Source organism: Mustela lutreola, chromosome 7, assembly GCF_030435805.1.
Source record: "Mustela lutreola isolate mMusLut2 chromosome 7, mMusLut2.pri, whole genome shotgun sequence".
In the NCBI taxonomy this organism is placed as follows: domain Eukaryota; kingdom Metazoa; phylum Chordata; class Mammalia; order Carnivora; family Mustelidae; genus Mustela; species Mustela lutreola.
This window is the reverse complement of record NC_081296.1, coordinates 118,453,214-118,479,466: the sequence shown is the minus strand read 5'-3', so window position 1 is coordinate 118,479,466 and position 26,253 is coordinate 118,453,214. Positions and strand designations below refer to the sequence as shown.

The window sequence follows — 26,253 nt, the reverse complement described above, 5'->3', positions numbered from 1 at the left end:
AGCTCTATGGCAAACCAGCAGAGACTTGAGTTAACCAAAGCTTCTGAGTAGATACAGCTAATTCTTCATACAACTGCTTCTGCTCATGCAGCCTCCGTTGTTCTGTCTTGTCTGCAATAATATGACTGATGCCAGGCTGAAATCTTAGTACGGCAGCGTGCACAGACACAGTGCAGCGTGCACAGACACAGTATCCTTGAAGTGGTTGAAAGCCAAATAGGCTCCATTTGAATCTTGGCTCTACTGCCCTCCAACTTGATCATCACGGGCAAATTAAGACTTCGGTTCTTCAGGCTCCTGGTCAATAAAGAAAAGGTAACGACAGTACCTACCTTATGATGATAGCGATTATGTTAACCCAGTAAAGTAATTAGAAAAACCCAGGCACACAGAAAGTGCTCGTAAATGTTGGTATTGTCATTCTTATTACTGTAAAACTGTATGAAAACAAGAAATAAGATTAGTCTGGTATGTCTGGTTCTTGCATTGTTACCGCTGTTGGCTTTTTAATAATTGAGTCCAAAACCTCATTCATAACTGTCAAATGTATCCATCTGTATGTTGGTAACCTATCTTATTTTCAGAAACAGAAATACCAGCTCTCTTCAATCATTCAGTATCTCCGAGTTCACCATGTCTCCTCAAAGACTACCAAGAGCCTTAGTATCTCTCTCTATACTGAGGACCAGAGACTTGAAGCATACACTCGTATCTTAATATTAGGGTGTAATGGAGAAAAATAATAGGAACTCCCTGAAGTGGCATCTCAGTTTGTGGCCTCTTGAGTCACAGGCAGTCTGTAAGCCTTGGTGTAAGAAATCAAGATTGGTGGTCAAGGCAATTGAAATAGAGATACTTTGGATCCTTAAGGCCAAGTCTGAGAGGGGCCCAGGGTCTGAGCTATCATAGCAGAGCTGTCTTTCCGCATACTAAGTTACTGCTGAGCCCGGGATAAGAGCCAATCAAGCAGATATTAACAAAGAATTGGGACATGTGTGGCAACTGAATCTGAAAGCATTATTCGGCTGTTACCCATATTACCAATCCTTTGCAGAGATAGAATCTTTTTTTTTTTTTTTTAAAGATTTTATTTATTTATTTGTCAGAGAGAGAGCAAGAGCGAGCACAGGCAGACAGAGTGGAAGGCAGAGTCAGAGGGAGAAGCAGGCTCCCTGCGGAGCAAGGAGCCCGATGTGGGACCTGATCCCAGGATGCTGGGATCATGACCTGAGCCGAAGGCAGCTGCTTAACCAACTGAGCCACCCAGGCGTCCCTGCAGAGATAGAATCTTGAAGTTAGGAAAGAACTTTTTAGATCTAGAGATTGTAAACCAATGGACCATGGGCCAAAAGTAGCTACAGATGTCTTATTTGCTCCCCTTAGTGTTTCATGTATTGGTGAATTAGCTGTTAATATTTAAAAAATTGAAAATGGTGCATAACAAATAGATTTTGCTGGTCTTGAAAAACAAAGACCATATTCTGGCCATATTCTGTCCTTGGGACAATAACCAGCTGAGGCTGAAGAGTGGAATCCAACCAGACAATAAACACTTTTAGAACCTGATTAAATCCAAGCAATTCATTCCAAAGATGAAGTAAATGGAGTGCTGAAAAACTATCTGACCTGGTCACATTTAATAGCAGAGCCAAAATCACAAGGCTTGCTGTGATTCCAGCTCAGTGATCCTCAGTGAGCACAGTTGACCCTTGAACAATGTGGGGGTTGGGGCACCAGCCCCCCATGCAATTGAAAACCCATAAATAACTTTTGACTCCCCCCAAACTTAACCCCTATACTTGACCAGGCCTTACCAATATCATAAACAATTAACAGATTTTTAAATATTTTATGTATTATATACTGTATTCTTACAGTAAACTGGAGAAAAGGTGAATTTAAGAAAGTCATAATGAAGGGTAAATAGATTTCATAGCACCATACTGTATTTATTTAAAAAAACCCACATGTAAGTGGACCTACACTGTTCAAGGGTCTACAGTACTGTTGCTCTTTCCCCTAGAGGATCTGAGATCCATGTATATTACCTGCTTGTAGGCACTATGACAAAGAAAGAAAACTAAGAACTTCTGTCTCTGCTCCATTTGTTTTGTTAGGCCAGAAATTCTTGGGGACTGCAAGCCAGTACGGAAGTGGAGACAAGCCAGAAACTCAAAGTCCCAGCATTCCTCAGTAAGGAACGACCACACCTACAGTCTAAACTCTTGGTGCTTTCTGTACAAAGCACTGCACATTCCCAACCTCCACAGACACTCGCATATGCAGCTGGGTTATGAACAAACATACTGATTTTTCCTTTGTTAATGGTCTTTCCTCTACCTACACAGGCATTTAGGGAATAAGAGCCTCTGTGAGACCCTGATGCTGGAGGAGAGGTCATAGAAAACATTTACAGATGGCAGGAGGTCAGCAGAAGCTCAGAACTCTCTTCCTGGCTCTCTTCCCAAACGCCAAAATGATTATGGCCATGGCCTTCAATACATTGCTTTTAAAAAAGTGCAGGCTCTGTCCAGATGGACATGGTGTCACACAAAGGATGTCCTGGCTATGCTCTGCTTCAGTGTAGTAACGCTGATTTGTGAAAATATTTGAAATCTTTAGCTTAGACACAAACACACAGTATCATAGCTTCATTATACCTCAAGTCCAGGAATATCTTACCTAAAACTCTCCAGGGGAAATATTTGGTTCCCGTTATACCTTGGAGATGTCAAAGACAGAACTACAGTGTAAGTAACTAAGATAGGAACTACATAAGGAATGCAACAGTAACAAGAGAAACACATGAGATCATTCTCTGTAAAGGTAGTGGGAAACAAAATCAAGATTGTCTAATTTAAGGATAAGGAGAAAGACGGTGGCAACTGAACTGGATTGGGGACAGCAAGGCTGAAATGCTGAGCAGGTACCCAGAGTCAGAAATTCTGACTTGCAGAAAGAACCAAAAATGAACCCACTGTCAAAGGTCAAAAACACACATAATGTCAATGACAGCTGAAGTCAAGAACTTACCAAGGCTTCCCTCTGCCCTGACAAAGATCTTGGATTAGCTCCTCCGTGTTTCCGTGAGGGAGAATGCTTCCAGAAACCAGTGGGAAGAGAGGCAAACTCTCCTTTGTGCGTCCCTGTGGACACTGCATTTAAAAATTCCCTAGAGTCTGTATCTGGCATATATGTGGGTGTCATAACCAAGTCCCCAAATTCATGGATTCCCAAGCCACACATCTGTTCTATACAGGCCTATCAATCCTGGCTATCGCATCACCTTCCTGGGAGCACAAATGAAGTATCAGGCAGTTGGCTGTGGTCAAAGAGGACTTGTCTGTTGCCTCTCAACTAAGAGAGGTTTCTTACTGAGGCAGAGATTTTTCTAGTGCACCATTTGGACAAGTACTTTTCCTGCTTATTGATTCTTTGGTAATTGTAATCTCTTAGAACTAAATATAACAACATTTCATGAGATTGTGTTTAAGTGTGCTTTTTCTCTTGTTACATTCAACCCTCTCAGAAGCTCAGTTAATGTTCTTGATTTAAGGAGGGAACCCAGGAGGCAGGCTCGGCTGTATATAATAGGAAAAACTAAAGCTCAAGAGAGGGAAGCATCTAGTTGGTCCCTCACTTGGGATACCAGGAAACCCTGGATTTGCACTGGGAGCCCTTTCACAGCAGGCACAGCTCAGCACCAACTCCGACTTCATTGGCAGGAACAGGAGACCTGTGGTAAGACCTATTGCAACCTCTAGTCATTAATACGCAGGATTTTGGTGTCTACATTCAGTTAGCCCAGGCTACTCATTTGGTTCTAGGTAAGGCTTCTTCAGAAATGGGTCTTATAACAAGGAAAAGACCCAAACCTTCCGAATCTAGCACTGGTTACTCAATTCAAAATCATGCAGTTTTTAAGTACCATGTCCTCGTGGAAAAAGTACACCAGTGGTGAGGAAATGTCAGCCCTCCCCACAAGGCAGTGTGTAACAGACGAATCAACAGCATGTACATGATTTGCAAAAAGGGAGCTCAGAAAAGCTTTTCAGGAAGATGTGGTGAGCAGTTTTCATTAGCCCTTCACATCTGCAGGTTTAATAATTTGGTTAATTCTCCACCTTCCTTCCTGCCTGAAGCTACTGGCTGTTTTGCTATTAAGGCTAGAGTCTAACCAGGCTGAACAGGACTATGTCCCTTCCTCCCACATCCTGCTTCTTCATTTTAAGTCTCTGCCTCAGAGTTTCACTTCTGGTATGGTGAGCGTTTAAGCACTTTCTGGACACGTACTGTGAACAACTATAAACTAGGCAAAAAACCCCAAAAACCAACCAAACAAACAAACAAACAAAACGCACAAAAAACCAAAAAAACCTACCCAAAGGCACTGGAGAACAAACGAAACAAGCAGACAAACTCTCGAGACAGATTGAAACTTAGAAGAAGAAGGAAATGGCACAAGGTGAATTCCCATTTTTATGGCTTTTAGGCTGACTGAAAACTGCAGTTAAAGAATCAGAGGAACCACAGCTGCTAGAAAGTGAGGGGGGAAAATCTCAGAAGAAAAGAACCAAAGAAAAGAGAAACTCAAATTCTATGAACTCTATGCAAATCTCTGGTGGGTCTCTGAACCACACACATGCACAGCAGACTCCATCTAAAGATAAAAAAACTGAATTGGGATTTGAGATGTGGCCCAAAATACAATTTACAGTGTGAGTCCAATTAAGTTAAAATATCTGCTAATACAAAAAAATAATAATAAAATAAAATAAAATAAAAAATCAGCACTATGTTGAGGAATATAACAGAATCCACAACACAAGCATTTACAACATTCAGTTGTAAACAATCTAAAATTACTCAGCATTTGAAGAACCTGAAAAATAAGACTCTTTCTCTAGAGAAAAGACAAACAATGGAGACCAACTCTGAGATGATTCAGATGTTGGATTTAGCAAAAAAGAATTCTAAGGTGGTTATGCTCTGCTATGTTCTATAAAGTAAAATGCTTGTAATGAGTAAAAACAGGAAATCTCAGCAAAGAAATTATAAGCAGAGGAATATATACTACCATTAGTAACCCATGGCTACCGACATTGTGACGACAAATGAGATGGGGATTAGGAAATAACTCTTATTCAGGGGCACCTGGCTGGCTTAGTCAGTAAAGCCTGTGATCTTCAATCTCAAGGTCATGATTTTAAGCTCCACACTGGGCATACAACCTACTTAAAAAAAAAAAAAAAGAAAAAAGAAAAAAAAGAAGTAACTCATATTCAAAAGTACCTCCGTTCAGCGGGAGATTTTTATTTCAAATGACTTTTATTTGTACTAAGACTAAATTCAAATTTGCTTGCTGACACTATAGATAGTTTTTGCTCTTTAGGAGACTTGACAAGAGAGGTAGAAATAATTTAAGGAAGCTTGGAGGGGAGATTTTACATATAGATACTTTTATTTAGTGAGGATGTGAAAGAGAGCTTTTCTGTTTGGCATTCCTGGTATTCAACACCAGGCCTGCTACTGGTTCTCAATGGATCAGATTCTTCTCTCAGAAGGTAGACCATATGCTATGAAATGTTCTTGCCATTCATCTAAAGGAGGCAGGCTCCTGAATATGGGGAACGTCTCTACAAGAAGAGTGATGTTCAGAAAGAAAGCATAGGGAGGGCATCAAAGTCTTATCTTTGGAAGTGATTTTCTCATGGAATTACTAAAAGAAGTATTTGGAAGAGCTAACCCCAAGTCCATCTTGGGTCTCACAATGGCTCAATCTAGCAAATTCTATATACTATGAGCTATGTACTTGAGAAATGGAGCCAGCTTCTCAACCCCAAAGGTTCCTGGTGCTCTCAAAATCAGGACATGATAAGAAAGGGCACATATTGTTTCCTCGATAAAACAACAGGGTTCAACCCACAAAAAGTTGACAATAGCCACAATAAGAAATGTTACCATCGAGCCTGAAATTGTTTGTTTTGGAAATGGATGTGACAGTTCCTCTGCGACAAGAAGTGTGATTATTTAGTTCAATTAAAAAAATAAACAATTCCCAAAATAAGAAAATAAAAGTACCCAGAGTGTATTCCTCTTAACTCTGTAATGTATATCAACTAAATTCAGTTTTCAGTGTTAAAATGGACTAATGACTGTTTGACCTAAGAATTGAGTAGGTAATCAGAAAACAGAAAAAAAAAAGGCAGAAAAACTAGAAAACTGTAAAGCTGACCACACTGCATCATCCAACAATGGAAAATTCTAGAAACTTCACAAAATTCCTCTTTTTAAAATTTATTTTTTGTTATCAAAGAGAATGTCCAGAAACATTGAGTACTAAAGACCCGTTCATGGCATTGTTTTACAAAAGTTTCTAATGGAGGGTGAATATTTTATTTTCTGATGTACCCTTCACTTAATAATGATGAAGTGGATGAACTGATGCAATTACTTAAAAAAAAAAATCCAGACAAAAACATCCATTCTCATTCTGAATCTGCTGACTGGAGTGAATTCAGTGGTTACAATAGCACCACTGGCTAAGAATCAACCTCCCCACAGTAGGGAGCTATTCGGGTCTTCTCGTTAGGTCACGTAGGTCTCTCAGATATAGGCACCATGTTTGAAGTCTCACACAAAATGTCTGTGTCACTTAAATTACACAATGTGGCAGTGTTTGTCTCATGGGGACATAATCTTGAAAGAAGGGGCACAGTAGAAAACAGCCTGTTTGTATGTTATATGTGAGTACATTATTGGACTGTGCATGAGTTTAAGGGCGCTATAGCCCTCGTTAAAGAGTAATTCCACCAGTGAAGCACCTGTCATTTCCAGTTGCTCCTGGTGCTTGAAGTTGTTTACTCATTTCACCATGTGTTGTAAGGTCAGGGTCGTCTTCATCTACTGTTTGGCTCAAATGATTTGAACTGAGTTCAGTTGTCCCTCTTTTCCATCAAAGTCTTATTTCTCAGCCTCAGGATATGTAGGGTACTTGACTGTTTCTATCTTCTCTCGGACTTTGTAGGAGGGATATAGGCCCGTCCTTCCCAGTTTCCTGTTGACACCTTTTGAATAGCCATCCCAATGATTTCCAGCCACACCAATGATATCTCCAGGTTCCATGGGGATTTCATCTGCTGTTCGAGGTTGGTGAGGGTAAATGGCAATCTGGTTGTGTGCATTTTGGCCCCCAAAATAGTAGATGTCATCCAAAGAATGGAAGTTTGCAGAAGCATCAGGATGAAGTGTTTGCATGATTTCGTAAGCAACTCGACAGACCTTGGGAAAGAATGAAAAAAAAAATGTTAGTATACATAAAATCTCCTTTATATCAATCTGAAGGCCCTTGGCCAAATAGACTAGGACTAGACCAGGACTAGGACTGAGAAGATGAGAAGTAGTAGATTCTAGTTGTAAGGGCCTACTTAGCCAGAGTGAGCCATTTTGTTGTTTATACAGTAAACTTAGATTGAACCCGCCTCTTCCCCTCAAGAGGAAAGCACTTAGAAACAGAATTGGTGAAATACGGCCAAATAGCCCCCAATAACGGAGCACAGATACCAGGACATGTCAGGCTGGGCAGAGATAACGGAGCCCAGATACAAGGATGTGCCCGGCCAGGTGGAAATGTCCAATCAGTAAAAGCGCACGTACTACCTCCCTACCTGCCAAGGATGAGCCAAGCCAGGTGGAGACATCCAATCAGGAAAGCACCTCCCTAACCATCCAAGAATGTGGGCCCAGCCTTTTGGGCGTCAATTCTGACCAGAGTGATAGGCTAGTTCAAATAACTACTATAGGGTGAATTATATTTCAATTGGCCACCTGTGTGTGGCCAGGTTCCACCACATGGCCTTTGCTTTATAAAAGTTAGTCTGTGAGGCTGGGAGGGGTCACCTCTTTGCAAGAGACAGCCCTGGCCGGTCAGTTTGATTCTCGATGCTTGGCGCAAAATAAAGCCCTACTTAACTTTCGCTTTGTATCAGTCTCGTCCTTTTGTCCACAGACCCTTTCACTAGTCACAGGTTTTTAGTCCATTTGCTCTCAGGTATGGTACAAGTCAGTCTTCATCTTTGTGCATAATTGTCTCTCTCTCTCTTTTTTTTTTAAACATAAAAGATTACTGGGATGACTGGGTGTCTCAGTTGGTTAAGCGGCTGCCTTTGGCTCAGGTCATGATCCCAGGGTCCTGGGATCGAGTCCTGCATCGGGCTCCTTGCTCTGCAGGCTCCCTGCTTCTCCCTCTGCCTCTGCCTGCCACTCTGTCTGCCCGTGCTCACTCTCTCTGACAAATAAATAAATAAAATCTTTAAAAAAACCATAAAAGATTACTACAACTAAAGTCTCTCAGAGAAAAAAAAAATATAATGCAAAGTACTTTAAAAATATGAATCAGTTAATTTTAATGAACATTTATTAAGAGTCAAACAGTATACCTCATGTTGGGCCCTGGTGATAGAAAAATGAGTAAGACCTCATTTGTGCCCTTGAAGGATTTTAAGGTTGAACATTAGGATTATAAATACTTTACTGCTGCTACACACACCCTCCTTCCCCTCATCGAGTCTCAGTCAATCACATACTCTTTTTTGCTAGGTTTGACTCAGAACTCTTCTCAATAGAAATTCATGTAATTATTGACAATCAACGAGCATTGGCAAGTGAACTAAAACATATCTGTCATTTCCGTTCTAAAGAGTTTTAAAAGCCCTGAGTAGATATTAGCATTCTGTAACTAAAGTAAGACAGACTTGCTTCGGTGAAGATGCAACTCCCTGATGCATTTAAGTCTACTTAAAAGATTCCTCTGTCAGGGGCGTCTGGGTGGCTCAGTGGGTTAAGCTCAGATCATGATCTCAGGGTCCTGGGATCTAGCCCCGCATCGGGTTCTCTGCTCACTAGGGAGCCTGCTTCCCACCTCTCTCTGCCTACTTGTGATCACTCTCTCTGTATAAATAAATAAATAAAATCTTAAAAAAAAAAAAAAATTTCTTCTGTTCAAAGAGTACCTACTATACCCACTGGATGGCTGCTGAAATTCCACAATATGAACTTTGTACACTGAGCCTGCTGCATGGTGACAAAGTTTATAACGATTTTCATAGGGAGTAACATTTTAAGCAATTACTAAATACGCAATACAGTAAGTGGGTTTTAGTTTTCTAAGAATAGGTGAAGACAGAAGAGAGAATACTATCATTTTGCTTAGAAAATTCTTCCAGGGGTGCCTGGGTGGCTCAGTTGTTAATGTTGGGTCAGTGGGCTCCAGGAGTGCAGGAGGAACAGTAAAAATGACCACTGCATCCCGCTGTCTTCCAGCCTCCCCCCCCCCCCCCACACCTTTCCTTAACCCTTGACTCTCCCACCAGAAGAATGTATGCCCAGGTCACGTCTCCATAGGTAACCTGATACCTATGCAGGAAACAGAAGTATCAGGACCCCCTACCCCATACCCTCCGATCACCAAATACCCTACCATATATGGATGTGAGCCCATGCCCTACCTTGGCCCGATAAAAGACCCCTGTCAACTCCCTCCCAGTGCGACTTCCCCTACTCCCCTTTCCGGAGTCCAGGAATCTTGTCTGAGGGTGCCCACTTCCTCCCAGCACGACTTTCCTGGTTCCTCTTCTCCTGAGCCCTGAAACTTCGCTGGAGAGTGCCTTTAATAAGTCTTGCCTTGTGCCTACCTCGCCCGGTGTCGTGTTTATCTCGCCTATAAAACCTTAAGTGTCTGCCTTCGGCTCAGGTCATGATCCCAGGGTCCTGGGACTGAGTCCCGCATCGGGCTCCCTGCTCAGGCAGGAAGCCTGCTTCTCTGTTTCCTGCTTCCCCTGCTTGTGTTCCCTCTCTTGCTGTCTCTCTCTCTCTCTCAAATAAATGGATAAGATCTTAAAAGAAGATGGAGGAGAAGAGAAGGAGGAGAAAAAAATTCTTCGATTATAAATATTGTGAACAGAGAACTCAAGTCAAATTTTCCCAAATCTCCAGTTGTGATTGTCTCAGTTAATAAAGCTTTATTGTCACGATGCCAATACTTTTGCATTTATTAAAAATGATACTACTAACAGTAATTGTTACCCTGCTCATTGGAACAAAATTAGGATTACCCTGCAGTCCTTTAAAACTCTTGTATTTATGAGATCAAAAACTAAATGGAGATGCTCATCCTTAACTACTATGAGCAAACGAAATCTGATTGGTTTAAACATCACCTTAACTTCTTAAAAAATCTGAATTTCAGGAACTGCAGGAAAGCTTTTCATATGCCATATGTAATTTGCAAATAAAACTAAGTTTAGAAAATATTTTAAATTTTGCAAATATGGACTAACATAAAAAGAAGAGTAAGTGATCGACCCCAACTCTAGTGCTACAATTTCAACTAGTCATAGAACCAAGACAATGACTTGCCTTGCAAGCCTACTACGCCATCAACAAACTAATTTTACATTGGGGACTTGGGGATGTCATGGTACAATTGAGATCACTGGTAGAGACTGTAACAAAATTAGGGTCAAAAAATTTTGGAATGGGAATTCCAAAGTCAGCCGAAGGCCCACAGTGGACAAGCAAAATCAAGTGGAGACTCTGGAAAGGAAGAAACTAAGTAATTAAAACAAAGCAGCTCCAATAATAGCAAAATATAGTGACAATAACAGAGGCCAGTATTTTCCGAGTTTTTGCTGTCAGACATTGTTTTTAGGTATTGTTGAATTTAACCCTCTAAGTAGCTCCATAAAATTCTATCGTGCTCATTTTACTTCATCGACTTTCTTCATCTGTTTGGCTCAAATGATTTGAACTGAGTTCGGTTGTCCCTCTTTTCCATCGAAGTTTTATTTCTCAGCCTCAGGATATGTAGGGTACTTGACTGTTTCTATCTTCTCTCGGACTTTGTAGGAGGGATATAGGCCCATCCTTCCCAGTTTCCTGTTGACACCTTTTTGGAACCTCAAAGGTCAGTTAAGGAATTTGCTCAAGGTTACACTATTATTAAGTGGTTGATTCGCATTTTGAACACAGGCAGTCTGTATATGTGTGTAAACGCCTAAGCATATTTTCTCTTGTAGATCCTGATCTCCATATTTGGATTCTAACTCCAGAAAGATAAAACACAAGACCAAGGCAAGCCTTGGGCAAACTTGTCAGGTTTTTTGTTTTGTTTTGTTTTTGTTTTTTTCAGGGCCCCTTTACCCACTCTTCAATTATCTCTAGCCAGGAATGCAGGAGCTTGCATTGCCCTTAGGATGACCACATTGTACTAATGAGTCCTGATGCATTTCCTCCTCTTCACTATTATTATCTCACCCTCATAAAAACATGGCCTTCAGTCCCACACCCTTAGGGACCCACTTTCTTTTGGAGGATAATCCTAACAATCAGCTTATATTTTGGTATCCATAAAGTATTAGCCTATGGACAACATATGTATTTTCTAAAGCCAAAGAAAAAAACAAATGGTACAAATGTCAGACACTGAGATGGGCTGATACAAGGCCTTTTATCCTTTATCACAATAATGGTAAGCCTATGAGAAGGTTGCTGTTAATATCTGTATTTTAGCTGAATAAACAAGCCCCAGAAAGATTAAGTAAATTAAAAAAAAAAGTTGGGTGGGTGGGGGAATGAGCTAGTAAATGGTAGAGTTACAATTAAAATTCTTTCCAGGTCTCCAACATGCACTAAACTGTCTTAGGATAAGTACCTAGTACTATCACATAGTAGGTGCTCAGAAAGTATCTATTGAATGAATACTGCTTCATGCATAATACTAGCCCAGCAGTGGAAATGCAGGTCCATGAGTGATATTTAGCCCCTAAGATCCACATATAACACTCTTAGTAGCTAAAACGATTTCTCTGTATTTACCACGCAGCAGTTTACTGCGAAGGGCTAGAAAGGTGACTATGGTGTTAATGTTTGCATTTAATTACTTTCGGTTTCCTCTGTGGGCTTTACCAATCCAAATTGTGTGACGGGTAAATGAAGGCTTTCAGCTGATATCATACTCAGTTTGATACCGGACAGGTAGCATGACTGAGAGAGGCAAACCCTTTGGTTTGAAAGCAGTGGCTGGCTGTATGTAGTAAGTTTTACTTCATTTATTTCATATCACTATATCATTTAGAACACCACTAAGCACACACTAATGGGTAAGAGCAAAAATGCTGCCAAAGGATAAAACACAAGATGCAACTGTATTAAAAAAAAAAAAAAATTAAAAAGGAGAGGAAGTTTCATTAACCTGAACTTTATCCCTGAGAAGCAACCATCTGAGTTTATATGAGCCTCAAAGCCTTCTCAGAGCAGATGGGATCTTGTTTTTCTGTCGAAAGAGATGGGACCAGGAGGATCTCCTAGTGTGAGAAGTGGGAAGTAGGTTCTTGCCTCCCTGGGTGATTCTAAGAGATGTATGCACTTTTCCTGTAAACTACTTTGTTCTGTTATTCAACGAGAGAACAGCATCCACTGTTCTTTCATGGGCCTTACCTCAATGGAATTCCTATCCAGAGTCATCTGTCTAGAATAAAATGAATGTAGTACATGATTCTTCCCTTTGGGCTTTCCAAAATCTGACTCAAAGGGTAAGGAGGCCAGGAGTGTTGTATGTGGATTTGGAACTAGATAAGAGAGAGTGTCAAGAGAATTTTGTATTAAGCGTGAAAAAGGAAAGTGTCTACAGGAAAAAAAAGTAATTTTGTCATATTGTGATTTTAATGGTTAGAACTATTGAACAATGTTGATTGCTCCTTAAAAAAATGCTGATTGCCCAAAACCTTTAAAGTGAGAATCTACAATTTCTGTAAATCAGATTCTAGAGTAATAAAAACTGATTCTAAAACCTGATTAATAGTATTAAAAAAAAAACAACTTTCTGATATTTAGTTCATCTACAACTGAGAACAACTGAATAACAACTGCTATTTCACCAACTATAATTACTGTATTTCATATTTAAGATGGTATTGTGAATTGGAAAATAAGTGAAAAAATAGATGCTTTGGGTATAAGCAACTTCCAGTAATAGAGAACAAGATTAGAGTACTAAGTAGAATAGTTTGGAACGTGACTGCATAGCTTTCAAAACTTGCGATGTTCTTGGAAAATGTTAATATTGCCTCTAATTTTCAAATTAAATCTTGAGGATTGTTCTCTTCAATTTATGAGGCTTTTAGGACAAACCTGGCTTTGAGAAATAGCTCTGATGAAGGGATTCAGAAAACTAAGAGCAACAATAGTGACAAAATTAGAGAGTAAAGTCATATTATTGGCTTAAAAAAACTTCACTTAAGGAGAGAGAATTCCCAGATCTCACTTACGGATATAAAACCAAGAAAGATTAGAAGTCCTGAGACTGAGGGAGATGTGTCCAAAATGTGATGAAGAATCCTGATTAAGTGCCATGATATTTGTGCCTGCAGTTTCTCAAACATCAATCAAGTCCTACATTTTTCCTTCTGGCATGGCATTTCACTCTTCCAGTACTGCCTACTGTATCTCACAGTCAACAGATAAACTCTTTCTCACTATTGTCTTATAGAGAAATAGTCCTCAAAGGATTGGACCCAGGAGACAAAACTGCAGGGTTGTCAAAGCATTATGAAGAGGATATTAAACTCTTTGTCACTTTCTAATAATCTCCTGGAATATGATTTTATCATTGAGGAAAGTTTGAATTGGCTGTCCATGTTTTATTCTGGGCTGAGATTTCTTTCTCAATGTTTTATTCTTTTGTCACCCTTCTGGATGTAACAGTTTAGTCTTCTCCCATTTCCCAGCATGCCTATGGCATAAATAAGAATGTCTGCAGATTAATTTCCCTAAAGTTGACACATACACAATTTTACTTGCATTTGTTAAAGCAAATACTATTATTAATTATCATTCACCCTTTGGGAATGAAGAGCTTTGTTTTCTGAAAATTTATATTACATGGTGATATTCTTTTTCAATAAGCTAAATAAAAGAGTTGAGGTACACTGGCACAGAGAAATTCAAAATGTTGAATGTTACTGGCTATTCTTCTTCTTCTTCTTCTTCTTCTTCTTTAAGAGTTACTTATTTATTTTAGAGTTGAGGGAGAGAGCGAGTACATGAGCTGGGAACGGGCAGAGGGAGAGGTAGAGAGAGAATCTCAAGGAGACTTCCTGCTGAGCTCCAAGCCCAAGGCAAGGCTTGATCTCAAGATCCTGAGATCATAACCTGAGCAGAAACCAAGAGTCAGATGCTTACTGACTGAGCCACCCAGGCGCCCTCTGGCTATTCTTCTTAACAAAGGATTGTTATACACATACAATGTACATGATTATTCAGTGGAACCTAATCATCACCCATGACCACAAGCAGGAGTAAGAAGTCCTTGAACAGCATGTTTCACATTCCAAAACAGGAGAGTGTGTGGTCTGAAACGGAGCTGAAAAAAGGTTGTTAAAATGAATAAATAATAATAAAAGAAAAATAAATAAGAGAAAATAAAATAAATACTGTGGAGTCTAACACACAAAGGTATTGCTATACTTTCCCCTATATAAATAACAATAGCGGCTAACAAAGTAGTATGAACAATATGCCCCTCAAGCTTGGACAGATTTCTGCTATCACAAAGTAACAGAGGTCCTGGGGTCTGGGTCAAAATTAGAGTCAAAATAAGAATCAAAAATTCTATAGCACATGCTTGAAAAGGAAAAAAAAAATAAAAGGATTTTCTTTCTAGAATGAGCCTGATGGTATTTAATATATTGCTAAGTACTATTCTCAGGGCTTTACATATAACTTTTTTTTTTTTTTAAATATCTTTTTATTTATTTGGCAGAGAGAGAGAGCATGAGTGGTGGGGAGGGGCAGAGGGAGAAGCAGACTCCCCAGTAAGCAGGGAGCCTGATGCGGAACTTGATCCTAGGACCCTGGGATCATGACCTGAGCTGAAGGCAGATGCTTAACTGAATGAGCCACCCAGGTACCCTACATATAACTTTTAATCATCACAAAAACTCTATGCACTATGTGTTACTGTTTTATAGGCCAAGGGAAAAAGGTCAGTGATAGGCTAAGTAATTTGTTCAAATGTCACCCAGATACTAAGCGCTCAAAGTTAGATTTAAACCCAGTCTGATTCCAGAGTCTGTGTTGTCTCATTCTTGTTCTCTGGCTAGGAGTCAGTGGCTTGGCATTTTGATGCTATCTGTGACTTTCTCTCACACTCCACTGGATGATGATGAGACATTTCTGGGCAATTTCAAAGAATTCCAATTTTGGTTTACAGCAAGAGAACCTCTACAATCAAGCAACCAATTTCATTCATAGTGCAAAAATATTGAACCATACTAAACCCATTTTTTTTTTCTAAAAATAATTGCAAAAAATGCTGGAATACAGGTAAGCCCAAAGATTTATCAGTGAATGTGGAATTATTCCACCATTTCAAATGCCACAGCTGATAATCATCAAGAAAGGTATGGGATAAGGGCTGTGATCACATTCACCAAACCACTACTCAATATATAAATGAAAGGTATTTTTACTGTCAAACTTTTATTCTGAGCCCTCACATAAAATTTTCTGAGGTATTCAAGTCTATTTTGAGATACAAGATACTGGTTTGAGTTTTGCTTTGGTTCAAATGAACAGAAGTTATTTTGGATGAACTTTGTCTGACTTATCAAGAATTATTAGTAACTATATAATATATAAGCACAAATCTCATTCCTTTGGAGGAAAAAAGTCCTCTCAGCACCAATCTTTCTTCATATGAATGACTTCTCTGAACCTGAGGTCTGGAGAATACACTGAGGTTGATATTATGCACAAAATAGAACAAAGTAGTATGAACAATATGCCCCTCAAGCTTGGACAGATTTCTGCTATCACAAAGTAACAGAGGTCCTGGGGTCTGGGTCAAAATTAGAGTCATGAGGTTATAAGAATCAAAAATTCTATAGCACATGCTTGAAAAGGAAAAAAAAAATAAAAGGATTTTCTTTCTAGAATGAGCCTCATGGTATTATTAAGGAGGGCTGGAAGGAAAGCACAACAGAGCACAGGCCGGTAAGTCTCAGCGTCTGTCCACATGTAAGGCTGCTAAGTGTTCAGATGTGTATATATTTATTTAATTTCCAACCTTTATGACTATAGCAGTGATTCTCAACAAAGGCGTTTTTGTCTTCCCCACTCCTGAGGGGTATTTGGCAATATCTGAAGACATTTTCAGTTGTCACAACTTGAGGGGGCGTGCTACTGGCCAGGGATGCTGCTGAGCATCCTACAACGCCCAAGACAGCACCTCACGACAAAGTACCTGCCTGTAATGCAAAAAAGTGTCCAGGCTGAGAAACCCTGGACAACGGGAACAGACTTCAGACAGGCCTGACATCTGGGCCTACAGCGGAAGTGGTGTATCTGGGGAAAATGACTCTAGCTTCACTCATTCAAACAATAAGCATTCAAAAATGTGTAGAGGTGGTTCTGGTCATTCTGTCAATCAGGTGGGCATAGAGTCAGATTCTCAATAACATCTGAGAGTGACCACGTATTTCTAACTCCTCCTGTCTACCCACCAAGAGAATAGAAAAGGGAGCGGATCCTTATCCCTGTTAGGAAAAAAATGTCAGCAGTGGATGCTTTCGTGGGAACTTGAAGGCCAAGAAGTTTTCTGTTTCAACTAGGACTACTGCTATGTGACTTCTGTTCCGGGTAGAAAGTTGTGTTTTTATTTCATACTGAAGAAACTCATAGCCTTTGCGGGGGTAGGTATCTTTCCAATAATCACATCACCATCCCACTGAGACAATGTGCATTGTCACAAAATAAAAAATAATCTTCCTTTCTTTATATTCTCTGAAGTATACGTCCATGAAAATGGCGTGGCCTTCCTTTTCACATTTTCTTTTCTCTGTTTCTTCTAAGCTTTTAGGCAAATATTTATCATACATGATCTGTATTTTTTGGTAATTACTCTCCAGTTATTTCATGTGAGTATTTTGCTCACTAGATTCTGGACCAGGGTAAGATCTGTATCTTCACTCTCCCTGGAAATCCTCTCCACACCTAATATAATTCTGAGCACAAATAGTCATTTAACAGCTTGTTGAACGAACTAACCAATAATATGCACATAAATGAGAGCAGGATAAAACCAACAATAAATATTTCTATGCTGGTATTCCACTGTGTATACAAGGCTGATTGGACCACTCATAAAAACAAATACACAAAGCACATAACATGTAATTATCTGCAACAATTAAACTCAAAGAATGATTATAACATGGTATTGCTTAAATTTAATGTACAGTTTTTTGCTTGGTAGAAATGTAATAGAACTTGAAAAAGAATTACATTTACACTTTATTTTCTATAAAGCAATTGAGTGAGACACAATGCTTAGCATTTAAGCCTCTCAGAATCAGCATATCGATGTGTAGAAGTGGATGGATTCTGGTTGCATACTGACTATACAAAATCAGAAAGTATTTTTTAAAAAAAGATCTTATTTATTTATTTGAGAGAGAAAGAGAGAGCACACCAGCAGGCAGAAGGACAGAGGGGGAGGGAGAGAAAATCTTGAGTAGATCATGTGCTGAGCATGGAACCCTACATGGGGATTGATCTCATGACCCTGACATCATGAGTTGGAAGCTCAACTGACTGAGCCACCCAGGCACCCCTGCAAAATCAGAAAGTATTAAGTAAGTTTACTTACTTGCTATTCTGGTTAAATGCTGTGAACAAGCCATGTAGTTTAAATAATTCCAATAGCTGGCTTTATTGGAGATATATTCAATGATTGCTTGTAAGCAACTAAATACCTAAATACCCATTGTTTTTTGGGGGGAGCGTGTGGAATCTTTCACAGAAGAGATCATCCCCAAATATTAGAAAAATTGCACCTGAATCATGATAATATTAAACGCGCGCGCGCGCACACACACACACACACACACTCATACACACAACCCAAGAACTTCCTGAACTCAATATGACCTAAAAAATATTGGCCATTTAAACATGTCCTGCTATCACTTACCTGGGATGAAAAAGTACACACTAGGAAGTCTGCCTGGGAGAGAAAGTGTATATCCAGGATCACACCCCGAAGTGAATTTTCTGTATATCGATTGTGTAGCCCAGCTGACCAAGAGATAGAGTTATCACTAATAAATTCATAAGTGGGGTACCTGTAAAAAAGAAATAAATTTGTACATGTCATGGAAATCACAGTATTCCATCGGGAGGTTAACATCTTACCAGCAGGAGGAAACCTGCTCTGTTGACCAAAGTTCCTCTTTCTAATAGTAAGGGGAGCTTTATGGCATTTAATAGTTGACGAAGCATCTTTGAATTCATCATGGGGTCGAAAACATTCTATAATGCCTCGTATGTTACATGTTCTTGGCATGTCACATAATATAAACATACATGCATCAAAATGTCCCTTCTTAATTATAAGTGTTGAAGGTTCCTTATTTTCTTTGTAATGAGTGGCCTCTAAGAGGTTTCTTAAGCTAGTTTCCCATTTGGTCACTGAACTTCTCCTTTAGAATATAAACATCATGGTTAAGTTTCATTTAAATTTTTAACTTAGAATTTGTGCTAATTCAGACCAGTCTCCCCTAACCCCCATTCTCGAAGCACTGTCTTATCCAACAACAATAATGAAAAATCAGTTTAATAAATTTATTGAATTTATTCATTATTTATTAAATTCCTTATAGATGTCCACCAAGTAACATTTTGATAGTCTTCAGATAGAATGTGTTTGAAAATACTAAAACAGGGTATCTTTAAAAAGTCTACCATATGTTCAAATGATTTTACTGTGAATTAAGAGGTTTAATTATACTCTAGTACAGAATGAATACATTTTCTCAGTGCATGAGGAAGATCTTCAGAGTTAAGTAGCAAACTTAGGGAGTTACATGAAAATAGGATAATAAGTGTGTCTGCTTTACATAATTCTGTGGGAATTAAATACATTAAGCAATGTAAAGTGCTTAGAAGAACACCTGACATGTAGTAAATGCTCAATAAATATTAGCTGTGATTGTTAAACATTCTTCTGCAGATATCTACTTGGTTTCATTCCTTACTTCCTTTGGATCTCTGCTAAAATATAGCCTTATTAATGAGGACTTCAGTGATTTCTTTTTTACCTGTTTAACTTCATGACTTTTATTATCATAATATATATTGACTGCTATTCACTATCTGTATCCATTCCCCACCTCCATCACCCCTAACTGGAATGTAAGCTCTATAAAGAGGCATTTCATCTTTGTTTCATCTTTCAGGCTTTGTTCACTGTATTATTTTCAGTACCTAGAAGAGAATCTGGAATATAATAAAGGATCAATAAACATATGTTGGAAGGGCAATAGTTCCTATTTGCAAACCCTGAACCATCAGGAGTCCGTTACAAGTCTGTCTCCCACACAGTATTCCCCAAAGGTTGGGACTAGACTTTTATTTTTCTTCACTTCCCAGCACGTAAAACCCCACACAATGCTGTGTGAGTAAATACATGAACCAGTGAGTGCTACCTACGTCTGGGACTTTTTCCCAATTCCCTAACAGCTGCTTCAAAGATTCTTCATTTCACAGCCACCAAGGAGCTTTTTCTTGTTGCCTCTAATGACTGTGACAGCGAAGTCTCTAAGCATTGTTTCAGACTCGTATTCAGTGTTTCGATCCATTTGGCCTCATTATTTTTGACATTTTGCCCTCCTCAGCCCCAAATCAGGGAGATGAAGGAAATGACACATTTGCTCTAAAAACAAAACAACCAAGAGGACTTTTACTATGATTCTTGTGCAGCTGCATACCCAGGCATGGGGCGGAAACAGCAACAAATAAATATGAGAAGGCTGGAGGCCAGAGGACAGAGGGAATCATTAAAACACACCAGTACAGGTTTTCAAGACTGACACTGTCAGCATGGTTTGGGTGCCCAGTAAAAAATAAAGAGTGATCCTTTTCTGAGATGTGACACTTACATGAATGTTCTTCCTAACTTAAAGACCCCTCCCCTGGAATCAAACCAAAAGAACACCTAAATTCCTCAGGCCTTATCGGAGACTGCTTGATGAAGGATACTGAGTTTGGAAAAAAACAAGCATACAGAAACAAAGTAAATAATGGACAAGGTAGATTTTGCATCTCCAATAATAAGCATGGACATTTCTACATAAACATGCTTCTTTCTTGTCTTTTGCAGACAAGTATGTCAGCACAGAAATCCTTTTACTGTGAAATTGTAGAGATTAACCATGATAAAAAAATTTTTTTTCTTCTTCTACCTTATAAAAATTTATTTTTATATCACTCACAAAGGACTAATTAAACTTATAAACTAAGAACACATTTTCTTTTCTGAAATCTTTCTCTAGACTAAAGGAGATACTCCTCTTCATGATTTCACTATAGCTGGTGTACAGCTCCTACAGGACATTCATGAACTACACTACAATGACTTGTTACATGTATATGCCTACCAGTTGGATACTCCTTGAAATAAGGAGCCACATATTATATTTTATTTCTCTTTTTATATCTAGTGCCCTGTAACTGTGTCTAGCATATTATAGTTCCATTAAACAGTGAAAAAATTCACTACTCTTTATTGCTGAGTCATTTCACTGGGCAAACACTTTACAAAAACTTTTAAACATATTTTTCTTGCCTCTATTTATTTAAATGAAACTAATTTTAGGAGAGCTCATCCAGCATTTTTTTTTTTAAGATTATTTATTTATTTATTTGACAGGCAGAGATCACAAGTAGGCAGAGAAGCAGGCAGAGAGAGGGAGGAAGGGAAGCAGGCAATCCGCTGAGCAGAGAGCCTGACGTGGGGCTTGATTCCAGGACCCTAGGATCATGACCTGAGGTGAAGGCAGCGGTTTTTAACCCACCGAGCCACCCAGGCGCCCCCATCCAGCGTTTTTGATGAAGAGCACACTGACTATGTAAGTATTCTGGGAGATTTTTAAAGACCTGTTTCTTCTCCGGTTTCACCCCCGTTTCCAATCTTCATGTCCTAGACAATGATACTGGATTGACAACTTTAACAGTGCTTACTTCTTTGCCAATGATTCTGTGATTAAACACTCTAACAGTGAATTACCTAAGAGATCGCTCCACAATAGCAATGGCTGCCATAGTCAGTGACATACAGGTGCCAAAATCTTACGGATGAACTCGGGCTTAACGTAGAGAAACCTGAGGTGTAATACCAAGCACCAAAGCTTAGATGCCACATATTTAAAGCTAATCTTGACCGCTTTTACAAAAGATAAGCTACACAGAAAGTGGATTCTCCCCTGTGTGGACCCTATGCATCATTTAATTATTCAGCTCTTCACCCTTTTGGAGCACAAAAGTCTCATAATCACCCTGGACACTACATATCTTAATGAGAGATTAATTCATGTTTCTGGTCTCCTAAAACAATGGCAGAGGTTTCAGGGTTTGCTTAGATATCAAAACTAATCCTGACAGGTATAAAGCAGAGTTGATTTAGAGTAGAAAAACAGCTAAGTAAAATAATGAAGGAGAGAAACAGCATTTAAGTTCCTGAGAAAGTTCTCAAAATGACTCAGAAAATTGGGGCGCCTGGCTGGTGTAGTCAGTTAGGCATCCAACTCTTGATTTCGGTTGGCTCAGGTCATGATCTCAGTGTTGTGAGTCCAGAGTCTGCTTGAGATTCTCTCTTCCTTTCCCTCTGCCCCTCCTGCTCATGCTCACTCTTTCTCTCTCTAAAATAAATAAATAAATCTTTATAAAAAATGACTCAGAAAATTAAAATGAAAGGATTTCCAAAGTGGTGGTGGGGGAGGAAGATGCATAAAATGCTGTTGCTACATTTATAACAGAATATGAAAAAAAAACTGCCTCCTGGACTATCACGGGGAGAGGAGTCACTAGCAGCTGACCACAAAAAGAAAATTCAAGTTGTACTATTCCCTGCTGCCAACTGTACTACAAGGGTTGCTTGCTGGGAAAATACGCTGCACTATGGATCAAAGTTGTAAGGTGTGCATATCCCTTTATCTAAATATTTCCAAGTCCAGAAGCCTAGCTTAAGGAAATAATGTGGACAACTTTAGGAATACATCGTAGCATTATTTATAAGAGTAAAAAACTGGAAATAACCAAACTGTACAATCTTAGGGGAAAGAGCAAGCAAGCAACTGCATATGCATCCAGGAGAAAAACAGTCATTAAAAGGGATATTTATGATGATTATTTTTTTAGGGACCTGAGAAAATGGATCCATTATTGTATTAATAAGTAAAAAAGAATTCAAGTTATTATATACAATATGATCAACTACTAAAGGGGTAACTATATAAATGACTAAAGGAAATATGTCAACATTTAAGTAATTGTTGCCACTGAGTAATAGGATCGTGGGTGACATTTTTTCCTTGCCGGTATACTCACCAACTCCCATATCTTTTAATGAGCATGAATTATTTTGTTAATCAGAGAAATAAGAAAAACAGAAAAAGGTTGTGATGCTTCAAGAACAAGTAAAAGAAGAGATAAAATTAATATTTTAACATTTTTTGAACCAAACTACAAATTCAGTCTTGTGTTTTAAAGTGAAGGAGCTTGGTGAACTATTTCTACTTTGTTCCTAATTGGTCTGGATATGAAACTGGAATAGTATCTGTGAGATTTTGTATTGTGCTTTGTGACCAAATGCTCATATAACCCTTAACTATAAGCATATAACTTGGCTTATAGTTGGCCAATGAATTCCATGGTCCTTTGTGTATATGTGTGTGCGAGAGAGTGAGAATGTGAGAGAGACCACCTGATAGAGGGAGCCTTAAAAACAACAACAACGTGCAATTTATATCAGGTTAATTTGGATTTTTAGGAGGGAGAAACAAGATTTAGATTACTATCCAGTGATTTGGATAAACACCCGCATTATAGTCCTCACTTTAAGTTTGTTTTTCTTCCCAATTCCTATTTGTGACATAAAAAATGGACCAAGAAATAAATTAATTAGTCAAATAGCTTAAGTAAGTGATTAACAGCTAATAAAATGTTTTCAAACTGATGGGATTGAAATAAACATAATTCAATAATTACCGGGCAGTTACTAGAGCTAGGGACTGTGTCTAAAGTGCTTATAATCCAGCGAGGGAGACAGAGGTAAGCAAAGGCTAAACACTAAGTCAGGGGAATGCACAGAGGGGGGATGCTTAGGGATTCAGGGACAATTTCTGTAGTAAATGGTGTCTGAGCCAAACTGAGACTATAGATTCTTCTCTTTCATTCCCTACTTTTCACACATTTAATACATACATCCTTTATTTACTAATAGTAAATAAAAGCCAATTCTAGGTTCACCCAGAGCCCGTGACAGATTCCCAATTAGGATCAGTGTACTTTATGTATTTTCCGAACACCCTACTTTAACTCTACAGCAGCACTACTTAGACTGCAGAGAAATTATCTGTTTTCCCACGAGATCAGGAATTCCTTGAGAGTGGAGTATCTTGCATTTCATGGAATCCCTAGTACCTGACACAGTGCCTGAAATGCAGGCATGCTCCATAAATGCTGGTTACTGTTCAGTACATACTAGCAGTGCTTATTCCTCCACTTGTAAGACTTATCTTCTGATTCTTTATTTTCAGTGCCTGAAATGCAGGCATGCTCCATAAATGCTGGTTACTGTTCAGTACATACTAGCAGTGCTTATTCCTCCACTTGTAAGACTTATCTTCTGATTCTTTACTTTCCTTTAATATAATTTCCAAGTTCCAGAATTACTTATGAGATGCAGACTTGTATTTTACATATGTTTCAGTTGCCCATAATTGCTGATGAAGATAGTGAGAGCAAAAAGGTAAGCACCTGGTGTGTTTTATTTCTAGCAGTCCTAGATAGCTGGTTAGTGTGTGGATGAATGTTTTTGTCTTCCTAGAATTCCTGTGTTTGAGCTGTACCTCCCAATGTGACAGTAATTGGAAATGGGGCCTTTGGGAGATGATTAGGATTAAATAAGCATGAGTATGAGAATGGGGCCCTCCTCATGGAACTATGCCTTTACAGGAAGAGACACCAGAAAGCTTGCTCTCTCTCTTCCAAACACACAAAGAGGTCACAGCAAGATGGCAGCTGCCTACACACCAAAAGACTTCAGATACCTTGCCGGCTCCTCAAATATGCTTCAATCATATTAACAGTCACACAAGTACACAGTTGCTTGAATAAAAAACTGCCAATAATCAGTAGTAATATTATAACAAGAATCACAAGTTATGGGAATTAAGGATACCTTCCAACCAAAAAGAATCCCAGTCTAGAATCACTAGCTCATCTAACTCACTTTGTTTTTGCCTCCTTTAATAAAGACGGGTCATCCGTGGCCAAATATACTCTTCTTTTATCCACTTGCATCCTTCGAGCAAGAAGCTGAAAATGTTCTTCAACGTGTACCATGTATTCCTCAATAGGATGGAAGGCTGCTTCTGTTCCCACTTTGTCTGTGCGTCTGACATGGACTCTGGGGGGTAAAGGAAAAAGTCAGATTCTGCTGATAATGTTCTGATCCACTGGATGTTTTTAGGTATTCTACTTTATACCTTTATTTATGGTGGCATCATAGACATTTTAAATTAATTTTTCTTTTATTTTGCCATTAGAAAAAATAAAATACTAAAAAATTCAAACAAATACATTCTATATATATATACATGTTAACACAAGACAAGGAGAATTAGAAAATAAGCTTTTGAAGAATGCTTTCTTGTAAAGTAATTGGCATATCCACAAATAATGGTAAAATAAATGGGAGATTCCAGAGCTACACTCCATATAGGGAGCAAAATACCAACCAGCCTTCCAGAAAAAAGTTGATGTAACTTTTTAAGATTTTTGACAACAGGGGCGCCTGGGTGGCTCAGTGGGTTAAGCCTCTGCCTTCAGCTCAGGTCATGATCCCAGGGTTCTGGGATCGAGCCCCGCATCAGGCTCTCTGCTCAGCAGGGAGTCTGCTTCCCCCTCTCTCTCTGCCTGCCTCTCTGCCTACTTGTGATCTCTGTCTGTAAATAAATAAAATACATCTTAAATAAATAAATAAAATCTTAAAAGAAAAAGATTTTTGACAACAAATGATACAAAAATTCACAGTTGTTATTACAGAATATTAAATATATTTTGTAACATTTTGATGCCAACTTTTCTTTTCCTTCATGATACCCTGTATAGTTACTGTAATTGCCAGCTTGTAGGATTGAAAGTTGTTTGAGGAAAACACAGACCTGCACGGCTTCTTCCTATAGCACGATCAAGGCAGGCAAACCTTTTAAAAATTCTTACTATTTTAAGTTCATGGAAATGTTCTAGCTTTCGTTGGATGCATTATGAATTTCCTTTTGCTGTTTTTCACTCTATCAAACACAAGCAGATACTGATCTCATCTGTCCTATTAAAAAAAAAAAGAGCTCTAAAACTGTAAAACTGGGGACAAAGATTTACATTGAATATGTGCTGACTTCCACAGTCCTTCCTCCCGTCTTACTGCTTTCAAAGTAATTGTAATGAAAATAATAATGGTCAGAGGTTATTTCCATAAATTAAAACTCTCCCTTAATTTGCCTTTCCTGCATCCTCCCTAGCAAATTACTCAACCACTATTCATACGTGGGAAAAAGAAAAAGGTAGATTTGTTTCCCCTTAGGTCACAGTATAGGAGCAAACCTTAGGTCAAGCTGAGGGACAGCTTTTGATTATGAGTCTGGAGTGACGGTCTATTTTCATTGCAGTTAACCTGGTATCTCGGCAGGTATTCTTTCCTTTGCATTCCAGACGATAGCTCAGATGAAATACCATTGTATGAACACCTATCCTATCATCTTTTTCTTCCCACATCCTGCTTAATCACTGCCTCTCTTGTGAAACTGGAATTGCTCACTGTGATCCACAGAGATGAAGTGGGATAGAAAGAACAATTCCGCTGAATTTCAACGAGAAGCTTCATGAGCAGAAGCACGATTTGTTACTCATGATTTCACCATGTAATTTCTTCAGCTCTAACATTTAAAATAGGGGTCAGGGGTGCCTGAGTGGCTCAGGTCATGATCCCAAGGTCCTGAGAGAGAGCCCCAACTTGAGTCGGGCTCCCTCCCCTCCCTGTCCTTTTGCCCCCTCTCGTGCACACTCTCTCTCAAGTGAGTGAATAAATGAAGTCTTTAAAAGTAAATAAAATGGGTATCAGTAACTTCTATCCATATG

General features: G+C 39.0%; 1 protein-coding gene across 4 annotated transcripts in view; it reads right to left on the bottom strand.

The window, feature by feature from the left end:
• Positions 1-6,281: 6,281 nt before the first annotated feature.
• The window catches only part of FUT8 (fucosyltransferase 8), a 295,282-nt gene continuing 275,310 nt past the window's right edge, over positions 6,282-26,253 (bottom strand). For all 4 annotated transcript variants that reach the window (XM_059182354.1, XM_059182355.1, XM_059182357.1 and 1 more), the window contains 3 exons: positions 24,347-24,523; positions 18,029-18,179; positions 6,282-7,281 (listed from right to left, as the gene is read on the bottom strand). In XM_059182354.1, coding sequence (XP_059038337.1) covers positions 6,964-7,281; positions 18,029-18,179; positions 24,347-24,523 — 646 coding nt within the window. In that variant the 3' untranslated portion in view covers positions 6,282-6,963. The remainder of the gene's footprint in view (positions 7,282-18,028; positions 18,180-24,346; positions 24,524-26,253) is intronic.